Source organism: Dendropsophus ebraccatus, chromosome 1 (assembly GCF_027789765.1).
Source record: "Dendropsophus ebraccatus isolate aDenEbr1 chromosome 1, aDenEbr1.pat, whole genome shotgun sequence".
Classification (NCBI taxonomy): Eukaryota; Metazoa; Chordata; class Amphibia; order Anura; family Hylidae; genus Dendropsophus; species Dendropsophus ebraccatus.
The window spans coordinates 141,283,091-141,300,819 of record NC_091454.1 but is presented as its reverse complement, the minus strand read 5'-3'; the positions used below and the strand labels follow the sequence as shown (position 1 = coordinate 141,300,819).

The window sequence follows — 17,729 nt, the reverse complement described above, 5'->3', positions numbered from 1 at the left end:
CTCCCATTATGAGAGGGAGGCTAACGGCATTCCGCTAGTTTTGCTCAGTGGGAATGAAGCCTTATAGTCATCTAGCGGATTATGCTCAGTAATGCACAAAACCTCCTGTTAACTGTAGACATCTAAAAATCCTGTAGTCCGTTCTATTTCTATTCTCATTTGCTGCTGGTGGTAACAGTTAGAGAGGATTCACACACAGCAGTTTTTGACACAAAGTATAAAAGGACCATATGATTTATCATAAGATGTATAAGGTAAGATAAGATGTATCAAAAACTAAAGTGGCATTTAAAAAAATAACTATAATAATAATAATAATAATAATAATAATAATAATAATGCTGTGTGAAACCACCCTGATAAGGGGCTTATGGTTTTAGTATAAAAAAAAGCGTGCATTTTTTTCTAGTTTATCTTTTGATGAATCTAGTTTATATTTTGAGCTCTAATGAGCGAAATATACCCAATATAGCTAAGTGCAAATACATCTCTCCTCTAAAATAATCTTTATCTCATGAACTTGCTTTTTCCAACATTGTCACAACAAATGACTGTGATGTGACGTAAGTCTTCCATCACAGTGAAGTTAATAAACCATGTGAGGTGGATACTTTAGGATCTCATATGATACTTGAGACGTGCTTTTATACAAAAGAACATGAGGAGTGGAAGGATAGTATTTGGACCAGACAGTAAAGATGTCATGATGGGATGGCTATAGGACTATATCCAAACATATGAGTGTCTCATCTATAATTAGGTTCTGTCTGTGAACTTAGTCAAGATGGAAACTTTTTTATTTATGAGGCAAGCAAACAAGAAAATAAACTTACTTCATTCAGGTCCTCTGAGGATATCCTGTTCTTTTCTGGGGCTTGATGTTCATTTGTTTCTGAGGGACTTGCACTTTCATCTTTACTAGTCTTTTGTGATTTGACCTCAGAAGATAAATTAGAGGAGACTAACAATTCTGATTTTACTTCCTTTGGCTTTTGCTCAGTAGCATCACCTGTTATGGCAGACGCAAGTGTAGAGGAACCTGCTGAATTATCCACAACAGTTTTTGGCAGTTCCGAATTCGGCTTTGACGCAGATGTATTCTGATCAAGGTTTGAAACTGGTTTAGTTAAAGGACGTTCCTTTTTCGGGCTGGGTGGTGATGGAGGAGGTTTACGCCCAACAGATAATTCTCTTTGATCTTTTGAACGCCTTGGGGCTACTTTTGGTATTTTTATTTGTTCTGAACTATTATGTGATTGAACTTCATTTTTTGTCTTCTTGACTTGGTCAAGAGGTGTAATAACTTCTGGTTGTGATGGTGAGTCATCAAAGTACATGTCCTTTAAGGAAAAATGGATGTTATCTTTATTTTGCAGATGACCTTGTTTTGGAATGGAAGAATCATCCCCCTTCTTAATTGGAAGAATGTTATCTTTTATTTTTTTTGGATCCTTTATTACAGTTGTTTTAGCTGATTTATTAGGTACAATGGAAGGTGCAAATCTTTTATTTACTGTAACTGGTGGTGTCTGAACTTCCTTTTTGTCTTCCACAGGTGTCTTGGTGACATCTTTACCAAATCGGGTTCTTCTAGGAGGAGGACTAATGCCATCTGTTTTCTTGGCAATTCCTTTCTTTGGCTCATCTTTTAAGTCTTTTGAATTTAGAGGAGGCTCTTCTTCTTTTTTCTTCTTTTTTGCATAAGACTCTTTTGGTGTTGATTTTTTTGTTATGACTTCCACTGTTTCATACACATATGCAAGGAATTCTTTACCATTCTCTTCAATGTTTTCAGGTACAGTGTAACCATTGGTGGTTATTTCTTCGCTATGTTCTGTTTCCATTGCATGGAAGCCATTGACCACATTATGTGGTTTCTCCTTTGCCTCTGTCACTTCATCTTGAAGTCTTGAGTTTGGATCTGGAACATGGACCTTAACATTCTCCTCTTTTTCTATTGATTCTGTTGCTGAATCTTTCTTTTCAGATGAGAATCTCCTCTTTCTTTGAATCCTTTCAGGACTCAATGCTCTTAATCTTTCACTTTCATCAAGATTTTCTTTAACTTTTCTTCTACTCTGCTCAATTTCACGCATTTTGGCTTCTGCTTTTCTCTTTAGTTTGGCAAACCACCTTTGGTGGATTTTGTATTCAGTCATGGTTCCAACCTCTAATACTCCAGAACAGGACACAATACCTTTGTTATTTCTGGCTGAGGCTTGATAAATTGCAGCATCTTCTTCACTACACCTGTAACAAAAAAAAGATATACCAATATATACACAATACAATAAAATATACTATACAGTATAGGGCTGGGTTCACACTACGTATATTTCAGTCAGTATTGTGGTCCTCATATTGCAACCAAAACCAGGAGAGGATTGAAAACACAGAAAGGATTTGTTCACACAATGTTGAAATTGAGTGGATGGCCGCCATTTAACAGCAAATACTGTATTTGCTGTTATTTTAAAAGAAAGGCTGTTGAAATAATGGCAGGTATTTACTGTTATATGGCGGCCATCCACTCAATTTCAACATTGTGTGAACAGATCCTTTCTGTGTTTTTAATCCACTCCTGGTTTTGGTTGCAATATGAGGACCACAATACTGACTGAAATATATGTAGTGTGAACCAAGCCAAGAAATATAACATATTTTGAGATTTATTTTTTGTTTTAGAACGCACTTATAAATCTGCAAAGTGTGCCGCTTTCCATTACGCAAAATTTCATATTTTGGCAAACCACAATATCGATCCATTTCTTCATCATCTTTGTACCATGTAACCTCAGGTTCTGGATATCCTGCAAATAAACCAATAGATGCATACATCAATAGGTTACTGTTATGGGAGATATCGTTGAAATTAAACATTTAAATACTAATCAAGAAATTTGCAATTGTCAAATTCTAACTTTCCAATCCAGATGAAATAATGTGTCTATATATATATTTTTAATTTTTTTTTATTTTTTTTTTACCTACTTGTGCTTAGCAAAAGTTCTGTAATGCAGCAATTTAATTTAGGTCTCTTTCACCTAAGGCAAATATTCAAATTCCTGTCATTGCAATACTCTGTCCAAAGTTTGCTCCCCCATTGAATGTATATAATATATTTTAACATAAATTACAATACAATATGGCATCTATTGGTTACATAATGCTCCTACTAAAAAAGTCAGAAGGTAATAAAACCACCAGAACGCATGAGCATCATGTTCAATGACAGCTTCTCAGATCCTAGAACATGGCTCACTAAGAGTTTATTAAACAACTTGTTCTATTATATAACAAATTATTGTAGATTTCAAAACAAGCCAAGTGAATTTCTGTTTGTTCAGCCATCGGTTCTTGAAGGTGTATATTCACCTTAAAGCGAATGTACCACCCCCGGCCCCTCTATAAAGCAGCTATATTAGAGTCAATGGAGCCACATCTTCAGCCCCGGCCGGTGCCCAGTAAAAGACCTGCGCCATGTCTGGGAACTGCACTGCGATTCAAAAAAGGGCCGTGGCACTGATGCAGTGTGAACCTTGCCTTATAGGGAATCTGTCAGTAGGTTGATGCTGCCTAAACGAGGGCAGCATACATTTTTGACAGAAATGCTGAACAGGACAATGTATTACTTACATAATTTTGTTCAGCTGTTCTAATATGCAGGAGAATGAGCTTTGTGCCTATCACTATCCCTACCATCCAGCTGCAGATTAACAGATGACTGCCCATCCACAGCATGCATACATAATTGCCAATCAGCAGCTGGTGGGCAGAGTTTGCTGGTGCTCATGAATATCCAGCACTACTTAGCACATGCATATAATGTTGCTTAGTCCATGTTATTCAGGAGGATATCCCTGAATCAGCTGCACAGAACATTGTAGTGTATTGTACTAATTTATGCTACCCTTAAATAGGTCAGCATAAACCTACTGACAAGGTAGGACAGAGAGGACTATTATTTAGAGCAGGGATGAAGAACCTTCACTCTCCAGCTATTACAAAACTGCAGGTGATTCTGCTGTTTATCTAATCTGGGAAGGGCACCAAAATACCAATACAACTTCTGATGCAGTCAGAAACTATTACTGAAAATTATTTTTTCATTACCAGTAAAGGGAAACATTTATGTGAGGTTAGATAACTAGTGGTTACAAAAAATCTAAAAAGAGAGTTTTATGGATGTGTATAAGGCTCTCTAGCATTGAACACAGTAACTAATAACATAAAACTCTATGACCCAAATAGGTTAGTGTGTTTGTCAGTACAGGCAGCAGGTGCCAAGCTACTCCTGTGGATAGTTTATCTTTGGACGTCAGTGTTTGAAATCTGATCTACCACCACTTCGCCCCAGCTTTAAAATCTCTTCTTTGCCCCTTCTATCCAGCAGCAGCATGATTGCATCACTGCATTCTCCAAAGATCCATTTCATTGTCTCGATCCATATAATCTTTGCTAAGCAGCTATTATCTTACAGGGAAGTATCAGAATTATCTCTATAAGTTTGAAAACAGGTTTTAGTCATGTACTAATGTTTGCCAGGTGGCGAATGAGCTGCTGATAATCTTCTGAGGTTTTTGTTACTCCTTATGTAACTATTTTATGAACAAGATAAGCAGTATGAAGTACTTACCCCCTTCCAAATGTGTATTGTTCATATTTGTCATTACACAACAAAAAGGTTTCACCCCTTTCACCCAGATTTTTACCCAAAATGGTTGACCAAACTCCCCCAAAACAACCTTCTTAAATTATAACTGCATTTATTAAATTATCCAATAACCTCACACTACCCATGTGAGAAAGTATATGTCCTCTGCCCCATCGTTCCTATAATCTCCAGTAGGTCTCTCATATTACTTCTGAGGAATTTTAATCCACTACAGAACCGCTTTGAGACACACTCATAGGTTTGCATCTCTGTTAGGTTCAAGTCAGGACTTTAACTAGGCCAATCGAAAAAATTAATTCTGTGTCCCCCTCAGTTCATGACTTGATTTAGTGCTTTGGAACATTGTCTTGATGAATAATTTTTCCTGTCTTCCGAAGAGCTGATAACTGAACATTTTCCTGCAGAATTATCTAGTACACTGCAGAGTTAATGATTTCTTCAATAACAGCAAACTAACCAAATCATGAGACAGCATTTAAAACCCATAAACATTCTGATAAACCCATAAACATTTTCCGAACCCCAAAGGGATTAGCAGGGATATATTTAAATGATAATATTTTCAGCCCTTCTACTCCTTCATAATGTCACCTTTTTATTGTGGCCTCATCATGTATGCTAACTTTTCCTGGTTTTAAGGTAGCCTGCATTTCTTGTTAGTTACTTATTGGATTGTGGTTTATCTCCATTTGCAGCATACAATTTACCCTGCGGTTCAGCGACTTTCTAGAACCTAAAGACTGTTCTCATATTAGTATAATATAGACACTTTTGGGGACTTTTCTGAAACCTTCGGCCAGCGTGTAAGTCAGGGAGAAGGCGCAGTTTCACCCCCTTCTCCCTGGAATAGGCCTTCGGTATTCCCCGCTTGCCTGATGGGCAGGCAGGGGAGTATCAGGGGGCGCAGCAAGGCAGGAAGGAGGCATGGCTTCCTCCCACGCCTCATTTATCATGATTTATGCCTGCTCGCTGCTGCTGGTACACCGGACGTAGATCGTCCGGACGTAGTTTAACTCCAGCGTACGCCTTTCAGTTCGGGTCTTTAGACTGCCACTTAAGCCATAAATTGTGTGAATAAAAAAAAATTACAGACTTTATTTAATCTCTTTTAAGCCTGATCCAAGCAATTATATTATAAAATATACCAATGACTCAATCAATGATGAAAGGGAGAAAAAAAAACAAAAAACATCATCATATGCCCAAACTGCTGCTTCTAGCTCCCTTCCAAATGACTAAAATCTATATACGCTCCACATAGTGAAAAGCATGATAACATTTAAAACCTATTTTAGTAACATTTCTGTTTGCTAGTAAAATAAAAAAAATAAAAAAAACAGAGCAAACTTAATAAAACAAGAACACATTTCCATGAAAAGAAATTAACAAAGAAACACCCACCACATACCAGAGCGGTCACCTGTTACAACTATTTTAAAACATTGAATGAAACTGAAGTCAAGCATACACAGTGACACCCTTTCTAACCCTAGGCTTTTAGTTGTTGTGAACAGGGGTATCCCAATATAGTGATTATGGGGAGTCCAGGGCTTGGAGCCCCATCTATCTAGCTTTTATCACCATCTATTCAATTAATAGGTAAAACTTTCTTAAGACTATAATATAACTTTAAATGATATGGCTGGTAGACCTTCCATTTTTAGTAAAGCAGTGGACTGGATAGTGAAATTTTCACCAGTCATCTGAATTTTGGTTAGGTTTGCAGAGGAAAGAGGGGAAAAAAGAACAGGCATATCTTTAGTCTTCTGGACCCCTATTGGAAAATCTCTAACAAGGCCCCCACCTATTATGTCATTTTTGATTGAGTGTTATCTTCTGAGGCAGAGGGAACTTTGGGCTCTATCAAGCGCCATGACTTTGGTCTCCTACAGTTTAAGTGGTGGTGTCATAAAGCAAAGAAGGTATAGTTACATGGTGTACCACATACATAGATGTAAAAGAGAACAAATATGCTGTTTTTAGTAAATTAGTTTACATCACTACCATTTTTCTTCTTTATGCTTCTGATTTCTTTCTGGTTTCCTCTCTAAACTGTGACCTGGAAGGCACCTGACTGGATATAGAGGGTGCACACTGACTGCATATCTCCTCCTAAAACCTAATTGCTAGCAGCTGCCAGGAAAGGGTTAAGGCCAGTTTGATTGACATCCCGCTGCGAATATGTAAGTGACAGCCCCCTTAACCCCCCCACTGGCCAGAGCATACCTGCTCCATGCTCCGGTTTGCTCCGGGGGCTCCTGGGGTCTGGATGTCCCGCTCAGCCAATTAGTGGCGGCTGGGCAGTGCAGGAGCAGGTAACGTATGCTCCGGCCAGCAGGGGGTTAAGGGGGCTGTCACTTACATTCTCACAGCGGGATGACAATCCCCCTGCAAGTATGTAATCTAATTGAAAATGACAGGCAAGGGATTTCGCTGTTAATTTGCAGCGTGAAATCTTTCAATTTGACACCTTCTTTAATGTCTATTGACTTGCATATGCATATGAGTTTTACTGCCCTCTACTCTTGCATTCTTGGGGTATGTTTTTACAAATAAAGTAAAAAAAAAAAGAACAGTTTTAACTAATTGTGTTGTAGAGTGTACCCCAAAACAATATACGTTTAATAAGACAACAAGACAGTACAATTAATGGACAACCTAAGTAATTTCTTACCTGTTACCATACAGATAAACTTAGCATCTGACCCCTCTGATACAGCCCTGGGTTTCAGTGTTGTCTCAAAACATGGCTGTGTCTCTTCAGTTAGTTGGGATATTATACTGCAGAATGTTGTCCTGGAATTTAAAAAAAAATGCATGTATCAAAAACAAATGTCTACTGTACCTGCAGAAGTAACACACATAAGGGTGACAGTGGTAGATGCAAGCACCCAAGATGCTGGCTACTTTGGTGGGGCTTGGTGGTGGTGGGGCGGCACAACTTGTCACAACTGTTCAGCTGCCCGTATTACAGAGGAGGCGAGTAGACAGGAAGCTGACCAACAATGACGGCTTTGTGGGGAACCAATAAGCTTACACTCTTGACACCTCTTCGGACCTGCTGGGTCTTGATGCTGTCTAGCAGCAAGGGGAAATTTGGAGCAGCTGACTCAAACTACTGACACGGAATGGTGTCGGGACTCAGTATGATGCTGTCCAGAGGTAAAGAGGAGCCAAGAGGGCTATGTATCTAGAGACATGGAGAGAGATTTATCAAACATGGTGTAAAGTGAAGCTGGCTCAGTTGCCCCTAGCAACCAATCAGATTCCACCTTTCATTCCTCACAGACTCTTTGAAAATTGAAAGGTGGAATCTGATTGGTTGCTAGGGGCAACTGAGCCAGTTTCACTTTACACCATGTTTGATAAATCTCCCTCATGCTCTTTGGTCTGATATGCCTACTTTCAGTATAGTTCCCTAGAAATGAACATCTTAAAGTGTTTTTCCAGGATAGATTAACCATAAATATCAGACTGGTAGGTAACCACGTCTTGACAATCCAGCTGACCAGCTGACTGAAGGGTCCCTTTTATTTATTAACAGGCAGGGCTCTGTACGCTTTAATAGTGACTGGCCATGCCTGGTATTTCAGTTTACTGCAGCTGTGTACAATTCAAATACAATTGACTGACCTGCTATACCAGGTACAGCAACCATAAAAAATATGGAGCTGTTCTAGGTAAACAATAAAGGAAAACACAACAATCACTGAGCTCAAGAAGATCAGCAAAAAACAAAATCCAGTATAACTCTCATTCAAGCGTCTCCATTGATACATTTCCCCTTGCAAATTTGAATATGCAAAAACAGGGTCCATGCAACATCAGTTACGAGTCTCAAAACACAGGAATAGCCAGATATCCCTCCTGGGAGGAAAACTCTTTGCTAAGGGGTGCCACCCAGTGGGAAGATCACCAAACCACCCTGATACATAGCCCTTTAAGCCTCTTCCTAGGAGGGATATTTGGCTATTCCTGTGTTTTGAGACTCATAACTGAGGCTCCATTGACCCTGTTTTTGCATAAACAATAAAGGAATTGTTGGAGCACCATGGCCCCTTCATTCAGCTAATCGGTGGAGGTGTTTAGATTCAGACCCCAAATAATCTGATGTTGTTGGGCTATCCTAAGGATAGGCCATCCATATTCTAGTTCTGAAAAATTCCTTTAGTAAAAATCTTTTTTTAATGGCCTGTTAAGTATTAGGTCACCCAATATTCTATTAGTAAACAGTCGTCAGCCAGAAATAAAAAGTTGTGTTTTTATGCCTTCCCAAATATGCCACCTTGCCAAGCAAAGCCATATGCATGAAGCTTCAGTTAGAAAGCATGTGTATAAAATAACAATGATACAGTAAAAGTTTTAGAGCTCAGGGCTCTTGCACGTTGTAATACAAAAGAGGATGCCCCAGTTCTGATTTTCCCTGAATCTTGGAGGTACATGAACAAAAAATACAGTCCTTAGAATTCTATGGACATAATACTGAATTGTGGATGTGTATGAGCCTGAAGTCTCTGTTAAAAGATGTCATTGCATTATATATGTGTGAAAAAGGCTACATTATATATGAAATCTAGTGATCACCTAGTTGTGGTTTGCAGTTACAAAATAGTTGACTAAAATATTTGGAAATTGCATTATTATGAAGCAACTTTCAAAGTGCTATTGAATGGCTTAGAAAACTTGATAAAAACTGGAATCAGTTATCATAACATATGGGTTTGCTGAAGACATTAGTGTGAATATAGCTTATAATTTTCTCTCAGTATATAAAATAATAGACATGTTTTAAAATTTTTATACAGATTTTTAGAAAAGTTCTCCAGTGGTAGAACCTACATAAAATAAAAACCTTCAGCCATCTGTAAATCCCTACAACTTCACCACCACTGCGATGTTCTCCCTCAGGCCTGCAATAATCACGTAATCGTGATAATCATCAAACACTGTGAGCAATCACTGACATCGGTGGTCATATGCCATACATGCTAGCGGTGACTGCTGTGAATGGCCTCAGTCATCACATCACCAGTGTGCCAGTGGCAATGTAGTGGCAGGGATTTAAGGTACCTTATTCTGGTTCAGGCTCACACACAGTTTTCTAAAAATTCCCCAAAATTAATCAATTAATAAACAAAAACACATAGGGGGAGATTTATTAAACTGGTGTAAAGTGAAACTGGCTCAGTTACCCCTAGCAACCAATCAGATTCCACTTTTCATTCCTCACAGATTCTTTAAAAATGAAAGTTGAAATCTGATTGGTTGCTAGGGGCAACTAAGACAATTCTACTTTACACCAGTTTGATAAATCTCCCCCATCGATTTTATTAACTTTAACCTATATATAGCATACTAAAAAGAAAAGCCATTTTGTAAGAATGTTACCTTGCAGAGTACCGACTGCCACTGGATCGACTGCAGCAAGCGAAAACCGGCACATTTAGGAGACATTTAATCAGAGAAGCATTAGTGGATGAATGGCAATGATAAAAAAGCTATTTAGTACATTAGACATTGGCTAGTTCTCAAGCAAAATGACAGAATGTACAGTACATTTTAGACATGGTATCATATGAAGCTGTACCGGTTCTAAATGTTATACTACAAGAGAAAGAGCAAGTGAGTACATGAGCAGAGAGGTTTGTACAATATGTCATCATATTCCTCTGATGGATCTCCAGGTTAAGGCTATGTTCCCACACAGTAAATTGGACCCTTTTCAGTCTTCTACATTCCAAAATACAGCCATATTTTTCCTTAAAATTTGGAAGGTAGTTTGGGCTCTAGTGTCAACGCAGGGAAAAAAGTGAATTATACAGTGACAGAATTCACAGAAAAAGCTTTATTCCAACAAAATCTGTTCATGTGCACTTTTCCATTCATCTGAAAAAAAATAAAATAAAATCCCCCGATTAAGTTATACTCTATATATAACGTCTGGAAAAACGTTGCACATTTCTCTAAGTAATGGCAAATAGCAATAAAGGAGTTTAAAGGATTTTTCGGGAACAACTAGCTAATAAGCTATCCACAGAATAGGTCATCAGTGACACACAGTGAGAGGTTATCTGGGGGAAAGATCAGAAGTAACATGAGAAAATATTACTTTACTGAAAGAGTAGTAGATGCTTGGAACAAACTTCCAGCAGATGTGGTTGGTAAATCTACAATAACTGAATTTAAACATGCCTGGGATAAACATATATCTATCCTAAGATAATCAGAAAGGAACTACTATAAGGGCAGACTAGATGGACCCAGTGGTCTTTTTCTGCCGACGATCTTCTATGTTTCTATGTTTCAGTCATCGATCGGTGGGGTGCTGACACTTGACACCCCCACCAATCAGCTGTTCAGCGCCTGCACTACACAATGAATGGTGCTGGAAGCAGTTTGCTCTGTTCACTGTGTTCTAGTGAATGGCAACTGAGCTGCAATAACCAGGGGCAGCCACTACCCAGTGAGTGGAACCAGTTGCGTCCAGCCCCTTTCACTGTTAACTGTGGGTGCTGAGCAGCATGGTGGGAATGCCAAGCAGATGTAAGATGTAATGTACCCATTCATTGCAGACCCCATTTAAAGATGTATTGTCATTTGCAAAATTATTTTTACTGTTAGATAATGCAAAAATAATCAATTTTGCAAATGCTTTTAATTAGCAAATTAGCTTACTTTTGCATCTGTGCCTATTAACTACTGCTTGTTGCCTAGGTCACCGATCATCAATCTTCGCTCTGTGACAGTGACGTCCCTCAGTGGCTGGGAACCTGAGATCACTCAGATCCCACTCAGGTCACAGACGGCTCCAGGGCCTCTGGATTGTCCCTGCAGCTGTCTTTGAACTCAGTAGGAGATGCAAAGAGGCAGATTTATATATTCAAATAAGATGTTTGTCTTTTCTGACACACAACCATGTTGCTCTATACACCAGCAACAGTTTGGCACCAGAGGATTCTGTTAAATAGTTTTTGTGTTGCCTTCCTGCCTCATGTCACCCACATGCCACATGCTGCCCATTTCCTTCAGATCCATTGTGGGCAGGGTAAGTTCAAATCACTTGGCTGTGATATGTTTTAAGATAGTTCCTTTGTATGTTCCTTAGCAATAGTATCAGTATGTCAGGGCTGCATGCTTAGGGCTAGGCTCTTTATGGCAACAAGTAAGCTGGGCAGTCAGCACTGTAGAATAATCTTTGATCTGTAATACTGACTGGCCATGGCACCTACTTGGCACCTTTCTCTCTAATGATACACTCTACGATATTTCAGACATTTACATGTTCTACTGAAATAAATTGTGTACATGTTAAATCAACCAATCTCCATTGACAGACTGACATAAAGCTTTTTTACATAGCAACCGCGGATAGTGACAGAAGGTAGAATAACTTTCTCACTTCATCAGTATGATTTATACTTAAGACCAATCTCAGGATGAGAACCTAGGAAGATGCACATATAGCAATGAAAATAAAGTATGGAGAGCTTCTCTAGAGCTTGGACTGAATTTGCCATGTAACCTAGCCCTTATACTTGGCTCTGTTGCAAGTTTGTCCTCTTCCCTTTTAGCTGCCAGACTTGACAGAACATTTGCTATTTCTAAATCTTTCACCTCAAGTAACCAAAGACACTGTCAACTTTACCATAGACATGTGTTCAGTAGCTTATAAAGCAGGCTGCTATGATATAATGGCTGGAAGCTGAAGTATATGATTTATACACTATACACACACTAATTACCCACAACATTAAAACCATCTGCCTAATATTGCATAGGTCCCTCGCATGCAGTCAAGGATTCTGATCAACGCCACAAGACCTCTGAAGGTGTCCTGTGGGAACCTGTCACCAAGATATTAGCAGATCTTTAAGGGGTCCTACTAGATCAGGGTTGGGGAACCTTCAGCCCTCCAGCTGTTGCAAAACTACAACTCCCATCATTCCTGGACAGGCATAAAGGGATTTTTAGTTTTGCAACAGCTGGAGGGCCAAAGGTTCCCCATTCCTATATTAGATGAAACGATCTACAGGAGGAATTAGCCCTCGCTTCCTCCTTGTTCCCCGCTCACTGTCTGTGCTATTACATGCCCAGACATTGAGCAAAGAGAAGCGGAGGTGGGAGGGGCTGCGCAGACGACCTTTAGGTCCTCCAGGTGCCCATAGAAGAAAGCAGTTGTTTGCTGCCACCGCTCCTGTTCCACAGGGTGAAGGGCAGCAGACCAAAGCTATCATTGTCAAAATTATAAAACATGCTGAAGGACAACGATCAGCCAATATTGTGCATATCGGCTGATCGCTGCCTTTCAGCATGAGCTATTACATGAAAGGATTATCGCCAAGTATGGCCGATAATAGTTACGTGTAATAGCACCCTTAGCCTTGTAAGCTGTGAGGTGAGGCCTCCATGAATCTTATTTCCAGCACATCCCATGTGTTTTACCAGCACATCCCATGGAAGTTTAATCAGATTATAATCTGGCGAAGCTGAAGGGCAAGTCACAACCATGAAGTCTTTGTCACACTCCCCAAACCATTCCTAAACTATTTTTCAGTGTGGAAGAAAATATTATTTTGCCAAAGAGGCCAGCCAGTAGTTGCCATGCAGGGTATGGTTGTGCAAATTGCCCAGCTTTCCAGATAGGCAATGGTCTGTTTGGACACAATGGCTGGTCAGCAGCTATGCAGCCCCATACAAAATGTACACCGTGTTCTCCCTGGCTGTTGATCAAATAAAACGTTTTCGTTTCTCTATAGTTCATGAAGTGAAAAAGAGTTGGAAGTTCAGCCGGCCAGGGAGTGGAACACACTCCTGTGCACTCCCCATGGTTGTATATTGGAAAAACCACACAGCAGGCGCAGCATTTCCGCTATTTAATAAAGCTACATATGCCTGGAAAGTGACCTGCATCATTACACAGACATCAGCATACATCACCATGGAAAATCCATAAGTGGGGTGGTAAAAATCTAGAAGGAGTCCCCTGCTCCATTAGGTGCAAAAGTAGGCCAGGAAACCTGGTGACAGTAAGCAGAGCCTGCCCTGAACTAATGGTCCTATTACACTAAACGATTATCGGGCGTATTTGGTAATCGTTGATCACTTCCTAAATCATTTGGCAGTTAGAGTACAATATGAGATACTGCCGCAGTCTCCTTGTAGGAGGTTTCTTACACACAGAAATGTCAGGTTGCATTACATAGGACACATCATAGAATCTGAGCACAGAAGAAACAGTCAGTGAGTCAGGGGATTGGTACAGCTCTGCTATAAACAGTGTATTGACTCATATCACTGTCTCTTTGAGCAGATACAAAACTACAGCTTATATAAATACTTCTGGACCCAAATGAATATAAATTTCATCATTAGCTATTGGTTAGATTTTAGTAGATGTATTCCTTTGGATGGATTAGCTAGATCATACTAAATAACTTAAAATGAGTGAGGCTAGTAACAAATAACCATTAGAAGTTTACAAGGTATGTATAACATGCATGACGTTTTATCACTAAATATGAGAGTATTCATGGTGACAAGTAAATATTTAACAGCAAACACTGCACACATTGACAGTCCATCTCATGTATAGACATATCTTCAGTCCTCTGGGCCAGGAGCAGTTGTTCCCTTGTGACAGTCAACAGATTCTTGTAATCTGTCTGTAACTGTAGTCAACACAGGCCAGGCCTCCAATATAGTTATAGGGATTTGCATATAAATTATAAGAACTGGCATTATTATTATTATTAGCAGTAGTAGTAGTAGCAGTAGTATTATTATACAAGTGTAAAGCTTAGTTATGATAAATAGGATTTTGGGGTGAAATTTTAAGGCTTATCAAAAGTGTCCAGGGGAATAAATCAAATAAACCTTTATTGGATACATGATTTATTAATGCTCTAACGGAGTTATGCTAGTAGGAGCATGCACCTGGTATTCAGCTCCACATATGCTAAAAAAGCAAAGCTGAAACAAAAGCACTTCCAAGTTCCTCTGAGTTAAGGCCCTATTCCACGGGCCGACAGCGGGGAGCAAACAATCGCTATCAGTGCTCGTTTGCTCCTTTTTCCCACTCGCTGCCGCCCCTATTCCACGTGGCTGCAGCGAGCAGGTGAGTGCAGCAGGGGCCGCGGAAAGCTGCGGGGGGCTGCCCGGGTGATGGTTAGATCGTCCGAGCAGCCCATAGAGGATAGTGGCGGTCGCTGCTATCACAGTCGTTTGTTTTTCAACCTGTTTGAAAGACAAATGATGCAAAGATCAGCCGACATGAATGATGTTGGCTGATCATTGCCTTTTATTCCACGGGACGATTATCAGCCGTAATGGCCGATATCGGCTAAATAAGCCGGATAATCGTTCTGTGGAATAGGGCCTTTATGTAAAGGTGGCTACGAACACCTTCGCATTTTATTTAATATTGATTTGTTTCCTGAATGCAAAATGAAGCAACTTTCTAAATAGTCTTCAATTAGCTGCTAATTAGAGAAAGATAAGTCTGGCAGACAGTGTTCTTCTCTCTCACTGTTAGAGATAGCAACAAGGGGAGATTTACACACCAGCTTGGATAGTGGAGGGGAGCCTTGCGTGAGGATAAGTCACTCAGGCTGAACATAGAAAGAAGAGCATATACAAGGCAGTTTGCAGGCAAGTATCATGTAGGCAGTATACAAGTAGAGCCCATATAGCAAACTGTAGAAGCTTAAGAGTGCCTTCACAAGAAGCGTGTTCACAGCGGATTTCATGCTGCAAATTTCACAATACAGTACCGATACAGCCTATGGTCCTGCATTCTCACAGCATTTTTTTTATTCTGCAGTCAAAATGTAGTGACAGCCTATACTCCTGCTTCAGTGTCTGGCTCCCTGCTCACTTAGCCAATTACTAGCTGTGGTGGGACCCCGCAGTGATTGGTTGGGCAGGCCATCAGTGAGCCAGATCCCAGAGACTCAAGCAGAAGCATGACGAGCGAGGGAGCGAGGGCAGATAAGCATGGGCTGTTTATTATTTTTTCAGTCTTGGCAGTTAATTAGTTAAACAAGGCTATCACTACATTCTCCCAGTGGAACGTAAATACACTGCAAGTATGCTGGGCCATAGACTGCAATGGTACTGAGTATTGCAGTGGATTTCACTGCTAAACTCGCAGCATGAAACCCCCCTCACAGTGTGAAAGCACACTAAGAAAAGAAAAAATGTAAATAAAGACATACAAAGAAAATGTACAAAATACAAAGCAAGAATAAAAAGTGCTTTTCAAATGTGTCCTTAGCTTTTAAAAGGGTTGTCCAGGAATATAAAAAAATCCTCTAATATCAGGGAAATGCCAAAAAATAAATAAAATAAAATAAAAGTAGAATTACAGTCTTATAAAAATCATTAAAATCATTATATAATGGAAGATTATGTAGCTTTCTGTTATACCTAGTTTTAATACATTACCATTTTAAATATCTGATGGTTGTCAGTGAATAATATATTATTTCTTTTATGCAATGAATGGTAACTAGTACAGGCCTAATATTCTTGTTTTGCATCTGCTTTAACATCTACCTAACAAGTCAAAAGATTGACTCACCTGTTCTCGGGCCTCACATTGAGCAGGTAGCTTCGGCTGTCTGCCCGGGGGGTATAGACTGAACCATTACTGTCTTCACTGTCACTTGTACTCCCATTACTACTTCCATGGGAGTCATAGTACCTTCCGTTCCCCGAGGGTGTACGGTTCATTGGTCTCCTTGTGCCCATCATGAATATTTTTTCTGCTAATTCAATTAGCAGATTGCAACTTCCAAGAAACTTAGTTCAAGATTTCCTCTGGAGACTAGAACCTGGGGAGAGAAAGGCATGTCTTAGTTTTAGATGTTTATATCTCACTAACCAGTTAAGAATATTTATGTGCATTGTCCATAATAAGTGTATATTGGTAAATTGTATAACTTTTGGGGGGCAATACTTAAATAAAAAAATAAAGCCAATTTTCGTTTTTGCGCTTTTGCTTTTTCCATTTTATGTTTAAAAGTCCATAGCACTTGCATTTTTTCACCTAAAAACTTATATGAGCCCTTATTTTTTGCGAAACCAATTGTACTTTGCAATGACAGGAATTTTTTTTCCATAAAATATGCTGTGAAACCGGAAGAAAATCATTTGCGCTGTCAAATTGAAGAAAAAGGAATTTGTTTTGATTTCGTGGAGTTTTGCATTTACGCCATTCGCCCTATGGTAAAACTGACTTGTTATGCATGTTCCTCAAGTTGTTACGATTACAACGATATATATCATGTATAACTTTTATATTATGTGATGGCTTTTAAAAAATTCAAACCATTGTTAACAAATATATGTTCCTTAAAATCGCTCCATTCCCAGGCTTATTGCGCTTTTATCATTTGGCCTATGGGGCTGTGTCAGGTGTCATTTTTTGCGCCATGATGTGATCTTTCTATCGGTACCTTGATTGCGCATATATACGACTTTTTGATCACTTTTTATAAAAATTTTTCTGGATTTGATGCGACCAAAAATGCGCAATTTTGCACTTTGGAGTTTTTTTGCGCTGACGCAGTTTACCGTGCGAGATCAGGAATGTGATTAATTAATAGTTCGGGCGATTACGTGCGCGGTGATACCAAATATGTTTATTTATTTGTTTATTAATTTATATTTATAAAATGGGAAAAGGGGGGTGATTTGGACTTTTATTAGGGGAGGGGATTTTTTATTAATAAAAACACTTTTTTACATAAATTAGAAGTCCCCCTGGGGGACTTGTATATACACAGCACTGATCTCTCATAGAGATCAATGCTGTGTATATACACAGCAAAGATCCATTAGATCGGTCATAGTTTGCTTTGGCCTGCTGCAGGCCACAGCAATCTATTGCCGAGCCGGGATCAGCCTCATTGCGACACTGAGACCCGGGCCGGCCAGAAGAACGGATCTCATCGCGGGGGGGAGATCCGACCCACTAGACACCATGGATGTGAAGTGTAAAGCACTTCAATGCAGCTGTCAGGTTTAACAGCTGCACTGAAGTGCTTAATTAGCC

At 39.5% G+C, this 17,729-nt stretch overlaps 1 protein-coding gene across 5 annotated transcripts in view; it reads right to left on the bottom strand.

The window, feature by feature from the left end:
- Nucleotides 1-17,729, bottom strand: part of ALPK3 (alpha kinase 3) — a 109,466-nt gene that overhangs the window by 44,887 nt on the left and 46,850 nt on the right. For 3 of the 5 annotated variants that reach the window (XM_069980376.1, XM_069980366.1, XM_069980358.1), the window contains 5 exons: nucleotides 16,254-16,506; nucleotides 10,064-10,093; nucleotides 7,350-7,471; nucleotides 2,693-2,810; nucleotides 834-2,250 (listed from right to left, as the gene is read on the bottom strand). In XM_069980376.1, coding sequence (XP_069836477.1) covers nucleotides 834-2,250; nucleotides 2,693-2,810; nucleotides 7,350-7,471; nucleotides 10,064-10,093; nucleotides 16,254-16,426 — 1,860 coding nt within the window. In that variant the 5' untranslated portion in view covers nucleotides 16,427-16,506. Of the gene's footprint in view, nucleotides 1-833; nucleotides 2,251-2,692; nucleotides 2,811-7,349; nucleotides 7,472-7,712; nucleotides 7,883-10,063; nucleotides 10,094-16,253; nucleotides 16,507-17,729 lie in introns of those variants that run through there. The other 2 variants (XM_069980383.1, XM_069980393.1) reach the window with 2 other exon arrangements.